We start from the raw sequence: 17,304 nt of genomic DNA, 5'->3' as shown, positions 1-17,304 counted from the left end.
CCCGTATACCAAAATGCAATTTCCGGTACTTAACTTCCTATGAATTGTTTACGCCAGTTAACAGCCCCGGAGCGAGAAAGATGGGGACGCGACAAGAATAACAACGACAAGGTAAAATAAATATGGAGCTCTGACGAGCAATTGATAGAGCAATATACGAAACATGGCACGAAAAGGAGGATCCCTCGATCAGAACTCTTCCTCTCTTGCATCTCGTCCTGAACCCCTGCCCTAAGCCTATGGACCTCAAAATCCCGCCCTCTCTATCGCCAGTAACGCTAATTTAGAGGATCCCGTTCCAGGCGTCCCGTGGTCAGAGGACCGCGCCATGAAGCTGGTCGACATGGTTACGGTTGTACACACTCTGCTGGAGAAGAGCTCGTCGATACTTTCGAAGTGAATCCCCTCGAAACTTTTTCTTCCCAGTATTTGTATGCAGTATTGATAGGCCGAAGCATAATTGTTTCTTTATAATTCAACACCATGCCCGTGCCAACAACTGTGAAGTCCAAGAAGGTAAGTTACGGTCAATAAATAAATAAAAAACGTTGCTAACCGTTGTGGACTGAATAAAAGATGTGGAAAAAAAATGATGGATATATATATATATATTTAAACAAAAATTGTTCTATTCCCTATTCGTGTAACATCATTTTGTCCAATTGCAAAAGCCCCCAGGTGCAGGCCTAAAGGTTGCTAAACCTGCCAGCAAGAAAAAGGTGAGTCACAACAAAGTAACTGAGCCATCATATTTCGAGCTCTAGCTACTTCTAGACTGCTAAATGTCTGCAAGGTCAAGGACACCGACTTACAGAGAAAACCTATGTTCCCACACTCATCGGTGAAACTCTTCTTCATTTGACAGGATGAAGAGGAAGGGGTGGATCAGGGGGATGGATGGGACGAGTGGGCCCAAGGAAAAGCTTTGATTAAGCCCCCAGACCAGCTGGAGCTCACTGAGGAGGTGAGGACAAGTTTCCCAGGGGATGTTGACTGATTTTTCACAAAAATGAACAAACAACCCTCTTAATTTATTCAAAGTATAATTTATTTATTTTAAAATATTTGTTATATTTTTCCGGTGGATTGATTGCAACTGAACATTTATTAATTTAATTGTATTCAATATTTATTTACAAGGACACTTGTTCACACTAAAATGTACATTGTTACTTGTTAATCGGTTATTAGTCATTCTATAAACAAGTGCTGAAAGTGTTGTGGCTACTTCTTTTAAATTATTTCCCAATCCTTTTCACTTTGTCTTATTCTTCATTCTTAATGTCCTACGTTTTTCCAACATGGCTGGAATAGGAGCTGAAAGAGGAATTCACTAAGATCTTGACTGCAAATAACCCTCATGCACCTCAGAACATCGCGCGATACAGCTTTAAGGTAACGACCTCTGAGGCTTCATATAGGCTTCAACATTTATAATGATATGCAAGATATGAAATTAGATATGTATTACAACAGTAGTGCTTAAGCTAAGTCACACGTTGATTCCTCTTACTCTTCCTTACTGTCTCAGTAAGGAACACAATTCTTTCCACCTTGGCTTTGAAAACAATTCATATAAGGCTAGCATATGCTTTTATAAAAAATGACTGTTGATATATCCTGTAACTCTGACTATACCTCAAAGAAATTCAACATTATAATAATTACTTTTTTTTCTTTTGACCACGAATCTCTATTAGTTCTCTATTCCTACATTTGTGGCTTGTTTTGTTAATGTAGGAGCGCTCGTACAAGCCCATCAGTAGTGTGGATCAGATGGCAGTTCACTTCGTCCTGGAGGGCAACCTAATACATGTTGACTCTGAAGAGGCCCGACGACAGAGGGCCAGACAGGACCAGACAGACGGTAAACACTGGGATTGGTTTCATTCATGTTTTATACTCTAGGAGCCATTGCTGTCCGCCTATGCTTACTGAGTAGGCTATCTACACAATTATACAAACGGAATAGGAAAATCTTAATTGTTAAATTTTTATGTATTTATAATTGAAAATCATATTTTATTTATATTTAATTTTTGTAACATGTTGCATTCAGTTGGAGTTTCTGCTCTGCCAACATTTACTAAAACCAGCGCTTACCAAATACTGTTTGGTTTTCTGGTGTAATACAAGATTCTAGCCACAGAGTGACACTATTGTCCTTTTGCAAAGACACATCCAGTCCTAAAACATACCAATCATACAAATAAATAAACGAAACTGCTTCAATACTTTCAAACAAAGGACATTTAAATTGTTTCCAGAGAAACCTGCAGCCGAGGCTGAAGCAGAGCCGGACGAGGAGATCCCAGAGAATCCCGTAATCGAGGAGACTTCGGAAATTGTGAGTTTTGAATCCCAACTTTATTAACTCACCTAAATGGTACCCACAATTTGAGGGTATATTCAAATTAGAATACAATGCAAGCAGAATATTAACTGGGGTTTCCAAACCGACGGCATCAAACATCGACACTTTGATTCAAAGATAATTATTTAACCATTTAATGGAAGGAAGATAAGGAACGGTCTGTGTGCCACTGTCTGAGATCTTCCCTGTGTGTTAACCCAGGTAGACGCCGCGGCTGCGGAGGACGCAGAAGAAGCAGAGGTGTTGGGAGAGGAGGAGAGGCCTGACAGCGTAGAAGCCCAGATAGGCAAGAAGGAGCAGAAGGTCACTAACCAGTTCAACTTCAGCGAGCGGGCGTCCCAGACCCTGAACAACCCTCTGAGGGTAAGAAACGGTGTAACCCCAATAGTGGCACACTCACAACAGAAAGCTTACATGACAGCATGTATTTATAAATGAGAATTGTGTCATAGATAAACAATCTGATACATGAGATACATGTCATGATAAGCTGTTCGCGTAAAGCAGCCTCTTCAGGTGAACGGTTGGGCATTGGGGTTTGACCCCAGACCCTTAGGCTCGGAGTCAAACCCACGCCCTATTACCACATACAGTACTTTCCTGTCCCTAGTAGGCTGTCTTGCTCCTTAAAGTGATCACAAGTCGTCACATGTATAGGATTATGCAAAGCTTTAACATTCCTCTATAAACATTTAAATGACCCGATGTTCTATTCACCAATCTTTTTATCAATCACCAATAGGAAAGAAGTTGCCAGACGGAGCCTCCTCCGCGATGTAACTTCTCCGCTACGGCCAATCAGGTAACGGTTATAAAACATAACGTCCACTCATGTGAAGTAGTTTGCCTGTTTTTCTTCCAAATTCCGTACCTCTATGGACAAGGTTGTATGAGTTAATTACGAGGCATTAAAGGGTGTCTTTTAACCTGTGTGTAGTGGGTGATATACGATGCATACCTGGAAGAGTTGGAGAAGCAAGAGAAAAACAAGGACAAACAGAAAACCTTTTCAGCTAAAAAAGAGGAGGACAAACTGAAGAAGAATAAGATGGTCACGGAGACTCAGGTAAATCATCTGCTGTGTCTCATGGTGGGTCCACCTGGATTTTCTTCGGAATGCAGAACATACTGTTGTGGAAAGGGATTTTTTGTTTTATGTTGTGCATTTTATAATCCAAAATAGATTTTTCTTTTAACCTTTATTAAAAAAACATTCTCTCCATAGAGTGATGATGTCACGAAGGTGGTAAAAGTGGTCAAGATCTTTGAACGGATGGTCAACCAAAACACTTTTGATGACATTGCACAAGGTAGGACTGCTCGATTATGGGAAAAATCATAATCACGATTATTTTGGTCAATTTTGAAATCACGATTATTCAAACGATTATATTTGACTTTGAAAACATGATGTATTTATTCAGCATGTCTCTCCCAAAAAACACTTTGTAACCGAGAACTTGGAAATTTCGACTTAAAAAATACACAAAATTGTCAAAAATAAAAATGGTCAAAAATAAAAACAGATATGTATCCAGCTGTTCTGCAGTTTCTATAAAAACATTTAATAAAATATCTGTACACATAAATATATAAAAAACTCGATTGTATTAGTTTTGTGATCGTTTGACGCTAAAATCGAAATCGAGATCGAAATTCGATTAATCGCCCAGCCCTAGCAAAAGGTATCCTTTTGCTGTCATTCATCAAGCAGAATGCATATATTTTCTATAATTTCTTTTGTCTCATGTCTTTCTTTCATTTGTTTTCAATTCGTCTTTGTCCTTCTTATCCGTTTCAGACTTCAAGTATTTTGAGGATGCCTCTGATGAATTCAGAGAGCAGGAGGGAACCCTTCTTCCTCTGTGGAAGTTCCAGTATGACAAAGCAAAAAGGCTCTCTGTTACTGCCCTCTGCTGGTCAGTTCTCATGATTTATACAACTGTTCCTAGTTGAACACGTCAGATAATTGATTCACAGTCATTAATGGGAGGCTTGTGGTCAATAGGAACAAGAGTTACCAGGACCTGTTTGCAGTAGGAATGGGATCATGTGAGTTACATTCAGGGTCAGACATCTTGTTTCTGGGGGGGAATGTTTCTAATTCTTTGCAACTGCAACACAGTTTTGACCCACATGGAATACCATAATTATAATACTACTACTACTACTACTACTACTAATAATAATAATAATAATAATAATCATCATGATCATCATCATCTGCTCACCTGTCTCTGTATATTATATTATATTTTCCTGGTCACACTTCTTCTCCCTCCTCTCTTCTCTCTCCTCTCTTATCATTCCTCTCTCCTATCCTCTGTCCTCACTCCTCTTTCCTCTTGCCTGTGTCCGCTCTTCTCCTCTCTCCCCTCTCCTCTCTCCTCTCTCCTCTCTCCTCTCCCCTCTCTCCTCTCTCCTCTCTCCTCTCTTCTCTCTCCTCTCTCCTCTCCTCTCGCCCCTGTCCTCTCTCCTCTCTCCTCTCCCCTCTCCTCTCTCCTCTGTCCTCTGTACTCTCTCCACTCCTCTCTCCCCTCTCCTCTCCTCTTTCCTCTCTTCTCCTCTCTCCTCTACTCTCTCCCCTGTCCCCTCTCCCCTGTCCCCTGTCCCCTCACCTCTCTCTTCTCTCCTCTCTCCTCTCTCCTCTCTCCTCTCTCCTCTATCCTCCCTCCCACCAGACGACTTCAGTAAGCAGGGGCACGGCATGCTCCTGCTCTACACCCTGAAGAACTCTACCTGCCCCGAGTTCGTCTATCCCACCAGCAGCGGCATCATGTGCCTCCACATCCACGACCGCCTGTCTCACCTGGTGGCGGTGGGCTTCTACGACGGCTGCGTCGCCGTCTTCGACCTGAAGGCGGAGGAGGGAGGAGCAGCCCAGCCCGCGTTCAAGAGCACCGCCAAGGCGGGAAAACACACTGACCCTGTCTGGCAGGTGAGGAGAAGGGAGGATCCTCTGTATAGTGTGTGTATGTGTGGGTGTGTGTGTGAGCATGTCATGTGTGTGTGTGTGTGTGTGTGTGTGTGTGTGTATATTTGTGTGAGCATGATTGTATGTGTTTTTGTGTGTATGCACGTGTATGTGTGGGTCTGTCTGTCTGTTTGTGTGTGTGTTAACCAGATTGCAGGAGATTGATGGTGTTGTTTAAGCTTGCTGACATCACTGTCATTTCTCACACAATTTACATACCACCCACCGCCCGGAATGATTCATTCATAGTCAATCTTATGCAGTATGCTGTTGAAAACTGCCAGCGTAAACATCCTTATAAAATATAGACATCTGAAGCGTTGTTTTTTTTGCTTGTTGACAGCCGTCTATGAACATGTCATCTATCAACTATAAACGTCCCTAATTTTACTAAAGGGCTTTTTTCTGTTACATTTTGGTTTTATGCTGTACCGATTCAAAATGCGAAAAATTGTCAATGATTTTCCAGATGTGCTGCATGATTAGACAGACAAAGCATTGGCACCTACTTAAAGGACGATGGCCAACATTGAATAAAAGTTGACATATAAAGAGAGAAAGAATTAGAAAAAAATACTCACAGCTATCAGATATTCATTGACAGATCACCAAGCGATCATATTTCATGATTTAAATAGTTTGTTGTCTGTTGTTGTTTCCTAACAGGTACGCTGGCAGAACGACGACATGGACAACAACCACAACTTCTACTCCATTTCATCCGATGGACGAGTGGTGTCCTGGACCCTGATCAAGGTTAACCAGGCGCACACGTCCATCTGCTTTGACTTGTCTCATGCGACTTCATCTGTCGCACCTTCTGATCAGTGATCATCAAGAAGGTGTGTTTGCTTACCGGCGTGTGTGTCTGTGTGTGTGTGTTTGAGCACGGGTTGAGATGTGTCCATGTGCCTGCAGAACGAGCTGGTGTTCAGCGACGTCATTAAGCTCTCCTTGGAGGGGGCCCTTCCCGAGTGCCTTGAGGTGGTGGAGCAGCCGAGCGTGGGTAAGTTCACACCTCGGACGCCCTCCATATTGACTCCAACGGCGCAGGCTTCTTTAGTGCTTCCTAGTTTTGGCCTGCATTACACCTTATGGATTACTATGGTTAAAGGTCTTAAATGGGACGAAGTGAGAACGAAGTGAAAACTAATACAACTCAGTTTATTCCAGGAAAGAGTCTCCTATTATTGTTATTATTCCAAGTAATGGAGGCATCCCAGGCCAACACTGAAACCACATTAATATCTGGAACATGATCCATCAATGGCAATTAGATAGCAGCCAGAGGTGGAGAGGCTAGTGGCGTAAGCATGCCCGATGCTCCATCAGATAGTGGCACTAATCTGTTGTGTAAGCACTCTATATGCTAGAGCTTCGCTGGTAGAAAATAGGTACGGGATGGGAACTCAAGTATTTAATATACTGCTAGAAATGTTCCAACAACAGAGGGGTATCCTCTTTTCTTTGACCTTTATTATTTTTATAACTATATTGGCTAAAGAAGCTTTTCCTAAGCTTCTTTCTTTTCCGAAGCTTTTCATAAAACGACTTTATTCATATATAAATAAATAAATAAACTGTGAAATACAACTATCGACCAGATGTTGCAAAATGAAAAAAACATTATGATGACTTCCCCGCGGAGGTATATTTTAATTTCAGCTGATTAGGGCGATAAAAAACCAATAACATTATAGATGAAGGCACCTAATAGATATTGTTTTTGGTAACAGTGGTATAAGTGGAATAAACCACTCCGGGCGGTCCCGTTAGAGGTAGGTAATCTACCTCAGTGCTGGTAAGCACACATTTTCGTTGTACATTCTTTTCCTCACGCATAATGATGTAGTTAAGAAAGGAAACCTCATAAGAATACAAAAATCTATGGTCCCTAAAACAATATCCACATTTGAGTGGCATGTGGCTTATTGTTATTGATTAGACATTATGCTGTGTGCCATATGTTACCCACCCATGTGGCAAACAACATCTGAGTATCGCCTTGGGTGTTAGTGGAACCAACATGTGCCAGCTTCACACCACACTCTGAACAAGACAGATATTGCCCTACTGGCAATCAATTCCAATCTGTATGTAAGTCAACAATGTGTTTAACATGTGTTTCACAGCGTGCGGTACCTCCTTTGACTTCCATCCGAAGATTGACTTTCTTTTCTTGGTCGGTACTGAGGAAGGGAAAATCCACAAGGTGAGTGGCCGCCAGGCTTCTCTCATCCCTATGAGAGGATTAGTAACAATGTGCTGTGATGCTAGGCAAGGGCACCAAGAGCACAATACTGCCAACTATCTTAAATCCCTTCTTGCTATTCTGCCATGGCCTTTTAGGATGAGGTAGCTATCCTTGGTTATTTCTCATATTCCATAGCTCCTAGTCTCAAAGTATGCTGAAGCACCATAGTAATGGCATTAGGTTTTGTCGAGTCCACAGTTTGTCTAAACTCTTTTTCACAATGTTGCTGCTTCAGCCATCAGAGGGTTAGCCTCAAATTAAGTTGTCCCTCGCCCACTACCCCTAAAGGAGATCGGGATCATCGCAAAAACTTTCTGCTGTCTTCCTGCAGTGTGCTTTTGAAAAATGGAAGCTCATTTTGTGTGCAGTGAAGTGCAGAAGAAGCTGTGTGTGTGTTTTGTGATTGTGTGTGTGTGTCTCTCTCTCTCTCTCTCTCTCTCTCTCTCTCTCTCTCTCTCTCTCTCTCTCTCTCTCTCTCTCTCTCTCTTTCTCTCTCACTTTCTCACTCTATTCGATCCCACTCTCTCTCTCTCTCTCTCTCTCTCTCTCTCTCTCTCTCTCTCTCTCTCTCTCTCTCTCTCTCTCTCTCTCTCTCTCTTTCTCTCTCTCTCTCACTTTCTCACTCTCTTCAATCCCACTCTCTCTCTCTCTCTCTTCGATCACACTCTGCTCTTTATATTCTCAATGGAGACAAATTCATATTTTACTATGGATCGTTAAAGTCACTTTAGAAAGTCGCCAGTGCCTTAGTGGTATGGGCTTAACGTTATTATACATAAAATAGCTACATAATTGAATAAAAAAAGATATATTGTATATATTCCAGTACACGAGCATGCACCATGAATATGTAACCCTGACCTTTTTACCGGCCAAATGTTAAAATGTATCTGCCATTGCCTGGGGGCAGGTGTACATTTATCCTTGTGTGCTTTTAGCCATGAAAATACGTTTATTATTCACCTCAACCTAACTGTGGATAAGAGCTCTTTGGATGGCCCAGGGCCATATCTAAATGATTGGACATCATCTACAAGAGATAAGGGAAGCCATGTCTTAATTGTCTAGTCGAGGTATACAAACATAGACACACACACACACACACACACACACACACACACACACACACACACACACACACACACACACACACACACACACACACACAGACCGAGAGAGACATACACACAGTGAGAGATCAATGCCTCTGTGCGTACGTCAGGCCGCCCAGCTGCTTTGTGGCGTTATCTTTGGGGACCATAGCAGCTGTTGGTGGCTAGGAGACGCCGCAAGGAAAGTGTCAAAGTGCCCCAGGGCTAATATCCCCGGTCCGTCAGCGGCTTGGGAGAGAAACACCTGTCCCCGCAGGCTGAAAAGCTATTTGCTTGTGGACAGCTCAGCAGATTTATCTCCTCAATCTAAATCTGTAGCCGTCACCGCCGCGCCGCCACCGCTGCCGCGGCCGGACTAAAAATCTCAAAAAATGCCAGCCAAATCTGGATTTGTTGTCTGGGTCTCCGGTAATGAACACCTGCTGTCCCTGTCGCACCGCGGCCTCCGCACCAAACACAGGCAGATCACGACAACGGCGAAGCAAAGCTCGAGAAGGGGATTTATCTGTTCAAAGGCAAAATCTGTATGTCCTACTAAGGAGGTTAGGGCTTATACTTATACTGGCTTATACTCGATTTGTCTTTGGTTCTTTCCTGCTTGTGATGCATTATTTATTTTTTATAATTTAACATAAATCTTTTCTAGATCTGGGACCATATTTTTTATAGATTCGTCAACACGGTCACACATTTTCCTGGCAGTGAACAGAAAGCTCTCCCTTCCACATGAATGTGTGTTCTGGCTTAGACTATTTGATCATTGGGCAGACAGCTTTTATCCAAAACCACTTTTTTCAGATACAGTACTTTTGATTCAGGAGCTTGTGAGCAGTACCTTTAGTACCCTTTCAACACACACACACAAAGACACACGCAAACCCAGGCATACACATGCATACACACACAAACACCCTGTATTCCTATTCCTATGAAGTTGATGTTTCTGCTAGATGAGCTGCTCTGACCTCTGTGTCCTCCAGTGCTCCAAGGCCTACTCCAGCCAGTTCCTGGAGACCTACCAGGCCCACAACATGGCGGTGGACGCCGTCAAGTGGAACCAGTTCCACCCCAAGGTGTTCTTGTCCTGCAGCTCCGACTGGACCGTCAAGATCTGGGACCATACCATCAGGTGAGGACCACTATTGGATAATAGACTATTTGGAAGTGCAAAAGTTGAATCACAGGCATGAACACCATAACTCCATAATATATTTTCATCAGAGTTTTTGGAGGGGCCTCAGCTATGTAAAATATGTAGGATACTAAAGAAATGCTGCCATTTCTTGCCATGTGTACTGTTGGATCGCTTCTATTTATAGTGTCAGTAAATATAATTTATTGAATCGCTATTCCCTGCACACCACTTCTTTCTAAAAGTTGGATGTTGAATGGATCAGAGTGTAAAATAGTATGAAATGCTTAATGGAGTGCACTGCTTTCATTGAGCCTTTTAGGCCACTCACAGCGCTTGACAGCACATGCCTCACGGCCAGACAAGGATGAAATATTAAACCATTTGTCAATAGTCTTCCCATAACCAGTTCTGTAGAGAAGTTGTTCCAGTGCTGTTCTCTCGTCAGAAAGCATATTTACTGAAGGACTGTTATAGTCTGATCATCATATCATATCTCATGGTTGACCCCCATGCATGCCATCATTGTTTGGTTTACGCTAATCCACTTCCACATTCCATAACTTTGGTCCGATTGGATTAACAGCCAATCAAGGGTGGAGACGTACAGGCACAGAAAATGTTTTTCCAAATGTATAATTTGTTGTATATGTCAGGCTCCCAGTGCACTTCTATCACACTGTATAATGTCAACTTAACCTTGTTAACCAACTAATTCACTTTAAATTGTAAGTAAAACCCAACATCCCCAAACAGTATGCATTTTTTTTAACTGGTACGGGGAAGTGATTAAGAAACAACATAATACATTTTATAATGATAGCCAGCTCTATAAACAGGCAACATTTCTAACTTTCTCCATTCTTGGATTTAAATCCTTCCCCGAGGTAATGAATTCTAGTTTGTTTTTTTTTGTTTTTTTTGTATATCTCTCCCTATCGTTCCCTTTCTCTACCTCACAGTAAGGCACAAAGACACACACACCGACTGTGAATAGTATTTTAAGAACCTCTGTAAGTACAGGGTTCAAAGGCGCTTAAGGAAATCCGCTCATTCATCTTCCTCGCAGGGCTTGTATCGCAGGGCTTGTATCGCAGGGCTTGTATCGCAGGGCTTGTATCGCAGGGCGGTCCGAGCACAAAGGACCAGTTTGCAGCGTGCAGATTTCCTTGCTTGCGTATTGTCTGCCTGGCCACACGGCGGCTCTGATGTCTGTGGCTGAATAGCGCAGCTTGTATGGTGGGGATGGACCACATTCCCAAGGCAAAAGGTGTGCCACACATACAGGAAAGATTAAGGGAGGCAAGAACAAAATGAAGAGAGAGTGCAAATCCCCTTAGTGGAGTACAGAAAAGGCAGTGATTCAGGGGATGTTCACCCACACGTTTTAAAGTCTCGCTGGACTGAGCAGATTGATTTTCATTTCTTCCATTTACAGCCAAACAGACTGGCAAGCTGGATACAGCTACTCTCACATATGTCACTCTCTCTTATATGGGCTTTCAAAAGATGCATGCGCGCCCAAGCAGAAAATGATCATCCCTTGGAAAGTTGATCTGAGTGCTTTCGCCATTGGTGGTGCAGATTTTCCCTGACTGAAGGGCTTTGCAAAGCACCATATTGGAAAGGCTGAAAGGCTGATACGCAATGTTAGTTTTTCTCTTGTGTCTTTTCGAACAATAGACAAGCAGTTTATGGCAGTGTGTAGAGATATGGATACATGGGGAAACAGTCAACAGGAACGTTTTATCTTCAGTTCATTCAGCTTTGGTTCTGATGCTTTAAGGAGACTTCCATGTCGTTACGCCTCATAGCACAATTGCCTTAGTCATATTTTGGCCAATTGTGATATCTAACCTAACTCTTCTCTCTTGATGCTGCTGATACACTGCGCCACATTGGCTATATCATCAGCTAATCAGGGTGCTTTTTACATTCAATAATCACTATCTGTTTAAGACAGTTATTTGATTTAGGATTTTTTTTTGCTAAATACAAGATGAGATTTAAAATATGACTTCGGCAATTATGCTATGAGGCTAACGATGTGCTCCTTGTGTGTTTTTAATCTCCAGGACTCCCATGTTCACCTTTGACCTCAACTCAGCAGTTGGAGATGTTGCCTGGTCTCCTTACTCCTCAACGGTCTTTGCAGCTGTGACCACTGATGGCAAGGTAAGATCCATCCATAAGGAAATCGATTCTCAACATCCCTGACCCAAACCTTTCTACTGCAATAGTCTCAAGCTCCAACCATCCTCCAATATATTTCCCAAACTTCACCAATCATTTATAATATCTCCCTGATCTAGCATCCAGCGGCCTTACTATTTTCTATCAGATCTTCTGGGAGGAGACCACAAAGAGCCTGGGACGGAAACCAAAACCTGAAAGTTACGATTTGTTTCCTTTATCATTACGGCGATACCACTCTAGAGTATTTCTAGAGTGGCCAGTCTAGACAGAGATGGTACAATGGTGAACTGAACAGTGGTGTCGTATAGAAATGTTATAGATTGTCTTCCAACTGGCAAGGGTTTACTAGTGCATGCCGTGTTTTGCCGCTTTTAGCCAATTACGCGCTAACAGATATCCGCCTCCAACCAAATGATTGGACGAAACAAATTTTAAGGGAAACAATGAACCGCCCCCTTCTCCAACATTTAAACTCGTCTGCCATCAGACTTAAGATATTAATAATTATTCATTCTAACTTTAGAACTCAGCTAATGCCTCAACTTCACCTTGACCTACAAACCACCCAGTCTGTGCCAGTATCTAAAAATAGACTAGTATCTGAGGCAGTAGTTACAGCTGTAGTAGAAGCGGTAGTGCTAGAAGTCATTGTGCTAGTAAGTAACTTGTTGTGCTACAACGAATCGTATTTGACGGAAGCACTGCGGTAGCAGAAGGAGCAGGACTCTTTTCATCAGACCCATGGAGGAGTATGCTTGACTCAGCCGTGGTAAACCTGTCACAGCTGTACAATACGAATCTTTCAGAACAGCCTTGGGTTAGATGAGTGGGTTCAGGAAGCGGTGCACTTTGTAAGCAAGCCATGTCTGACAATGTTGATTCCAAACAAGAGTGGTGTGTGTGCTGGAGGGGGCGCTGGCTTGTTTGTCCTTGTGTATTTCTGTCAGAACGACTGCCAGCTGTCCCCATCTGTTTTACGGACGTAATCACCGCCGGTCAGTCGCCTTCAAAGTCCAGGGACTTTTCGCCTTGGCCTGTGTGCCAATTGAAAATGACAGGAAGGAAATGAAGCCTATGGCAGTGATTTGAGAGATACGTGTGGGTACTTGTTCATTCCTTACTGCTTGTCTCTCTCTCTCTCTCTCTCTCTCTCTCTCTCTCTCTCTCTCTCTCTCTCTCTCTCTCTCTCTCTCTCTCTCTCCCCATCTCCCTCCATCTATCGCTGTTGCTATCCATCTCTATCCCCCCTTTCTCCCTATCTTCATGTCTTCCGATGTTTCTGAAGCCGGATTACAAACAGTCTTCAGAGATGAAACCACCAAGTCTCTTTTCTCCTGAAAGACGTCTCAGGGGTTGAGATAAAAATCCTTCAACTAAAACCACAAATGCTTACAAGGCTTTCTCCCTAGCCCCAACCTCTTTGTGCATGAATTCTAGTGGAAGCATTGTAAATGCTCATTCTAAGTATGCACTCAATTATTGAAGGTGTGCAGCCAGTCACGAAAAAAGGGCAAATATTAACATACCTTATTGCATATGTAAATATGAAGAGGCATATGACACATAACGCTACAATGACGAACCCCCTAATACTGCATTTTTTGCAGTGAAGTTGCTGTTGTAGCTGTGTGGGGTTCAGCACTGTGTTGGTGGTGATGATGGTGACTCAGCATGCATCAGGTTCTTCATGATCTTTATTGGCCCCAGTCTGCACAGCTGCCTCACTGCCTGGTTTCACACACACACACACACACACACACACACACACACACACACACACACACACACACACACACACACACACACACACACACGCCACTGCGTGAGAGAGTGAGTGTGTGTCTTTGTGTGATGAGAGATGATTGAAATAGTTTGTCAAATTGCCCATGCACATCGAGATGAGGATTGGGTGATAGCTTCAACTTGGATGGCTGAGGTTCTGGGGATGAAACTGAAAAAGGGGATCATAGCAGTGTATGCACACACACTACCCTCAGTGACCCCCTGTCCCTTGACACATCTCTGATAGTTAAATGACCATCATCAATGAATGTAGTACTGCAGTGACCTCACTGTACTGCCTATAGAGTACCATTAACACATTAACACACACAAATACCCAAACATACGCAGACTGGTCCACGGTGTTTACAACTTAGCAGGAACTCTGATGATGAAGTGAATGAGCACTTTGCTCAGCTTCCTACGTTATAGTCAAAGTAGAACCTAAATATGGGTTTTGTTTGTTGAAGACAGATTGCTTGAATATACGTAGACTGAAAGCAGAATGCCTCTTATCCAGTTCCTTCTGGAAGAAACAGCGAAGCTTCCCTGTTTGCACTGCCAAATCACACACGCACACGCATTCAGAGACACGTACGCACACACATACGCGCACACACTGTGGAACCACGCGTTCTGCACCAGATGGTCAGCATCGCATCCCTGCCGAGGCCAGTGCTCTTTTCTTCTCTGCCTCTCTCTTTAATGCTGAACAGGAAACTCTCTCTTTCACAGTGGGAGAGAGAGACAGAGAGAGAGACAGGACAGTCTCTGTCACAGAGGGAGGGAGACAGAGAGAGAGACAGGACAGTCTCTCTGTCACAGAGGGAGGGAGACAGAGAGAGAGACAGGACAGTCTCTCTGTCACAGAGGGAGGGAGACAGAGAGAGAGACAGGACAGTCTCTCTCTCTGTCACAGAGGGAGGTAGACAGAGAGAGAGACAGGACAGTCTCTCTGTCACAGAGGGAGGGAGACAGAGAGAGGGACAGGACAGTCTCTGTCACAGAGGGAGGGAGACAGAGAGAGAGACAGGACAGTCTCTCTGTCACAGAGGGAGGGAGACAGAGAGAAAGACAGGACAGTCTCTCTGTCACAGAGGGAGGGAGACAGAGAGAGAGACAGGACAGTCTCGAGGGAGGGAGACAGAGAGAGAGACAGGACAGTCTCATCTTGCACAGAGGGAGGGAGAGACAGAGAGAGATATCTCACTCACAGAGGGTAAAACCAAAAGAGAGACAGGATACTCTAGCAGTCACAGAGGGTAGGTGAGGCAATGAAAGATAACATAGTAGCTAGCACTATTAAAAAGTGGTTTCACTTTAAAAGTCTTAAATGCTCTAAATCTGTCATTTATAGTCTTTCTGCAGGTGTTCAATGGTATTTTTTTTTACTTTTATTGTTAATTGGTTTCCTTTATTTTAGGAAGTGTGACATCAATCCTAAATGCAGACATTATTATTAGAAACCTGTTGACTCAAACCTGCCAACATTGCATCCAGCGAACACACTCTCCTGTTATCCGTCTTTAATGGCGGGCGGGTTCTTGTTTGGTTCAGGTTCATGTCTTCGACCTGAGCATTAACAAGTATGAAGCCATCTGCCAGCAGCCCGTGGTGGCCAAGAAGAAGACCAAGCTTACACACATCGAGTTCAACCCCATCCATCCAATCATCGTAGTGGGAGACGACCGGGGCTACGTCACCTGCTTCAAGCTCTCGCCAAACCTCCGCAAGAAACCCAAGGTAACACTGTGATTTATACTGTCCTCTTACAAGGACAGCGTTAAGGATGCTTATGGTGAATACACAGGCAATAATGTGCAATTCAGACACAGGAAGACATGTTTTAAACGCAAAGGAAACAATGCCAATCTGTGTATTTGGGACAATGACACCTTGGAAAGAGACATTTTTCTGTGGAAACAGTAGTTGGTCATGGTTTATATGGGATTACTATTACGTGGGCTTTTTATTGCTAAATCACCTTTCTCAAGAACAGTAAAAAAACAAAATTGCTCCAACAGACTGCGAATAGACCATGTATGGCCATTTAATTCAATAACATAAGCACTGAATGAGTCAACACACATTCTCAACATGGAAGATGTCAAGGCAGTTTCCAAACTTCCCAGACTATCATGATATTTAAAGTTTGATTCAGGGTGGAGAGTCCGCAGCCACGTTGTGACTAACACGAGTGGCTTGTATAAAATTCGAAGCGAGGCGATGACGAAAAAAATGACACGTTTAGCTTTTGTCGTGTTGTTGATGAGTCATCAACATGTGTTCCGTTGCCACTGATGATGGTGGTGGTTAATACGGTGGGTAGCGTAGTCACTGTGGGCAACCAGGGTCGAAGGTCAGTCGAAAAAAGCAAGTGAACAGCTGAATCATAACTCACAGAAAGGCTTTCCAGTCTCTATTGTTTTAATTTGTGTTGGTTTAGACAAATGCAATACTTTTTGCTTCATAGTTTTCCTGAATGAGGGAAAAGTACTACTTCTACTTATCCTTCATTCAGGACAACGATGAAGTAAAAAAGACTGCATTGTAAGTACTACTAATTATACTACTAATTATTCAACTATTTTAAAGTGTAACTCTGTTCAGTGTTTAACTTACAGATTATTAAAGCCCATATTGTTTAATATTTTAAGATTATTTTAATTGGTAAAAAAAACGTCTTCCTTCAACAACGGGACCTACTTTGGTGAGAAAACCAACACACTCCATTCTTCACACATTCTTGCTTTTTCCGTCACTATGATCCAAGGATAACGATGTTTTCAACAAACCAAACCAAAAACGGACATTCTGTGTGTCTATGTGTCTTTTTGTGTGTGTGTGTGTGTGTGTGTGTGTGTGTGTGTGTCTGTGTGTCTGTGTGTGTGTGTGTGTGTGTGTGTGTGTGTGTGTGTGTGTGTGTGTGTGTGTGTGTGTGTGTGTGTGTGTGTCTGCAGGAGAAGAAGGGTCAAGAGGTGCCCAAGGGTCCAGAAGTGGAGGAGGCCAAGATGGAGAAGCTGCTGAGTCTGCTGCGGGAGCCAGATTACAACTCAGTTTAGAACCAGGACCACCCGGCACCACCCAGGACCACCAGGATTACAGTCTAGAGTCCCATGGGAGAGGCCACTCGTTGCCCAAGAAGGGATCAATAACAAAGTGTTCCAAAGAAAAGAGAAAGAAAGACAAGATTTGGAAAAGGGAGCAAAGAATATATTTATTAAAAAATGGTATTGTTCATTTATCATCTCTCCCGTATCCCTCTCTGATTTGTCTCATATGCATATTACTGAAAAATCCATGCAGTGGAAATCAGTAGTTATTATAGTGTCATGCTGCAGACAATCACACTTATATGTCTGATGCTTAGATCGGTTCAGTTCTATATTGTGAGTTGGGTGGGCAGAGCATCACAGCAAACACAAAACATAGGACTCAAATTGAAGCAATTCATTCCTCATTAATGGACCGATAACAAAT

The 17,304-nt window shown here is 42.9% G+C and overlaps 1 protein-coding gene across 1 annotated transcript; it reads left to right on the top strand.

The window, feature by feature from the left end:
* Positions 1-75: 75 nt before the first annotated feature.
* Positions 76-17,073, top strand: dnai1.2 (dynein, axonemal, intermediate chain 1, paralog 2). Its single transcript, XM_030375361.1, has 20 exons — positions 76-516; positions 672-719; positions 866-964; positions 1,315-1,395; positions 1,741-1,867; positions 2,268-2,347; positions 2,576-2,737; positions 3,117-3,176; positions 3,312-3,440; positions 3,600-3,684; positions 4,176-4,293; positions 4,383-4,426; positions 5,056-5,312; positions 6,015-6,104; positions 6,267-6,354; positions 7,481-7,560; positions 9,695-9,843; positions 11,922-12,021; positions 15,382-15,567; positions 16,785-17,073. The coding sequence occupies exons 1-20, from the start codon at positions 484-486 to the stop codon at positions 16,884-16,886; spliced, it is 2,118 nt and encodes a 705-aa protein (XP_030231221.1). The 5' UTR covers positions 76-483; the 3' UTR covers positions 16,887-17,073.
* Positions 17,074-17,304: the final 231 nt, after the last annotated feature.

The sequence above is a fragment of the Gadus morhua genome, chromosome 13, assembly GCF_902167405.1.
Source record: "Gadus morhua chromosome 13, gadMor3.0, whole genome shotgun sequence".
Lineage (NCBI taxonomy): Eukaryota > Metazoa > Chordata > Actinopteri > Gadiformes > Gadidae > Gadus > Gadus morhua.
The sequence above is the reverse complement of the archived record's forward strand: the minus strand, read 5'-3'. Positions and strand labels throughout refer to the sequence as shown.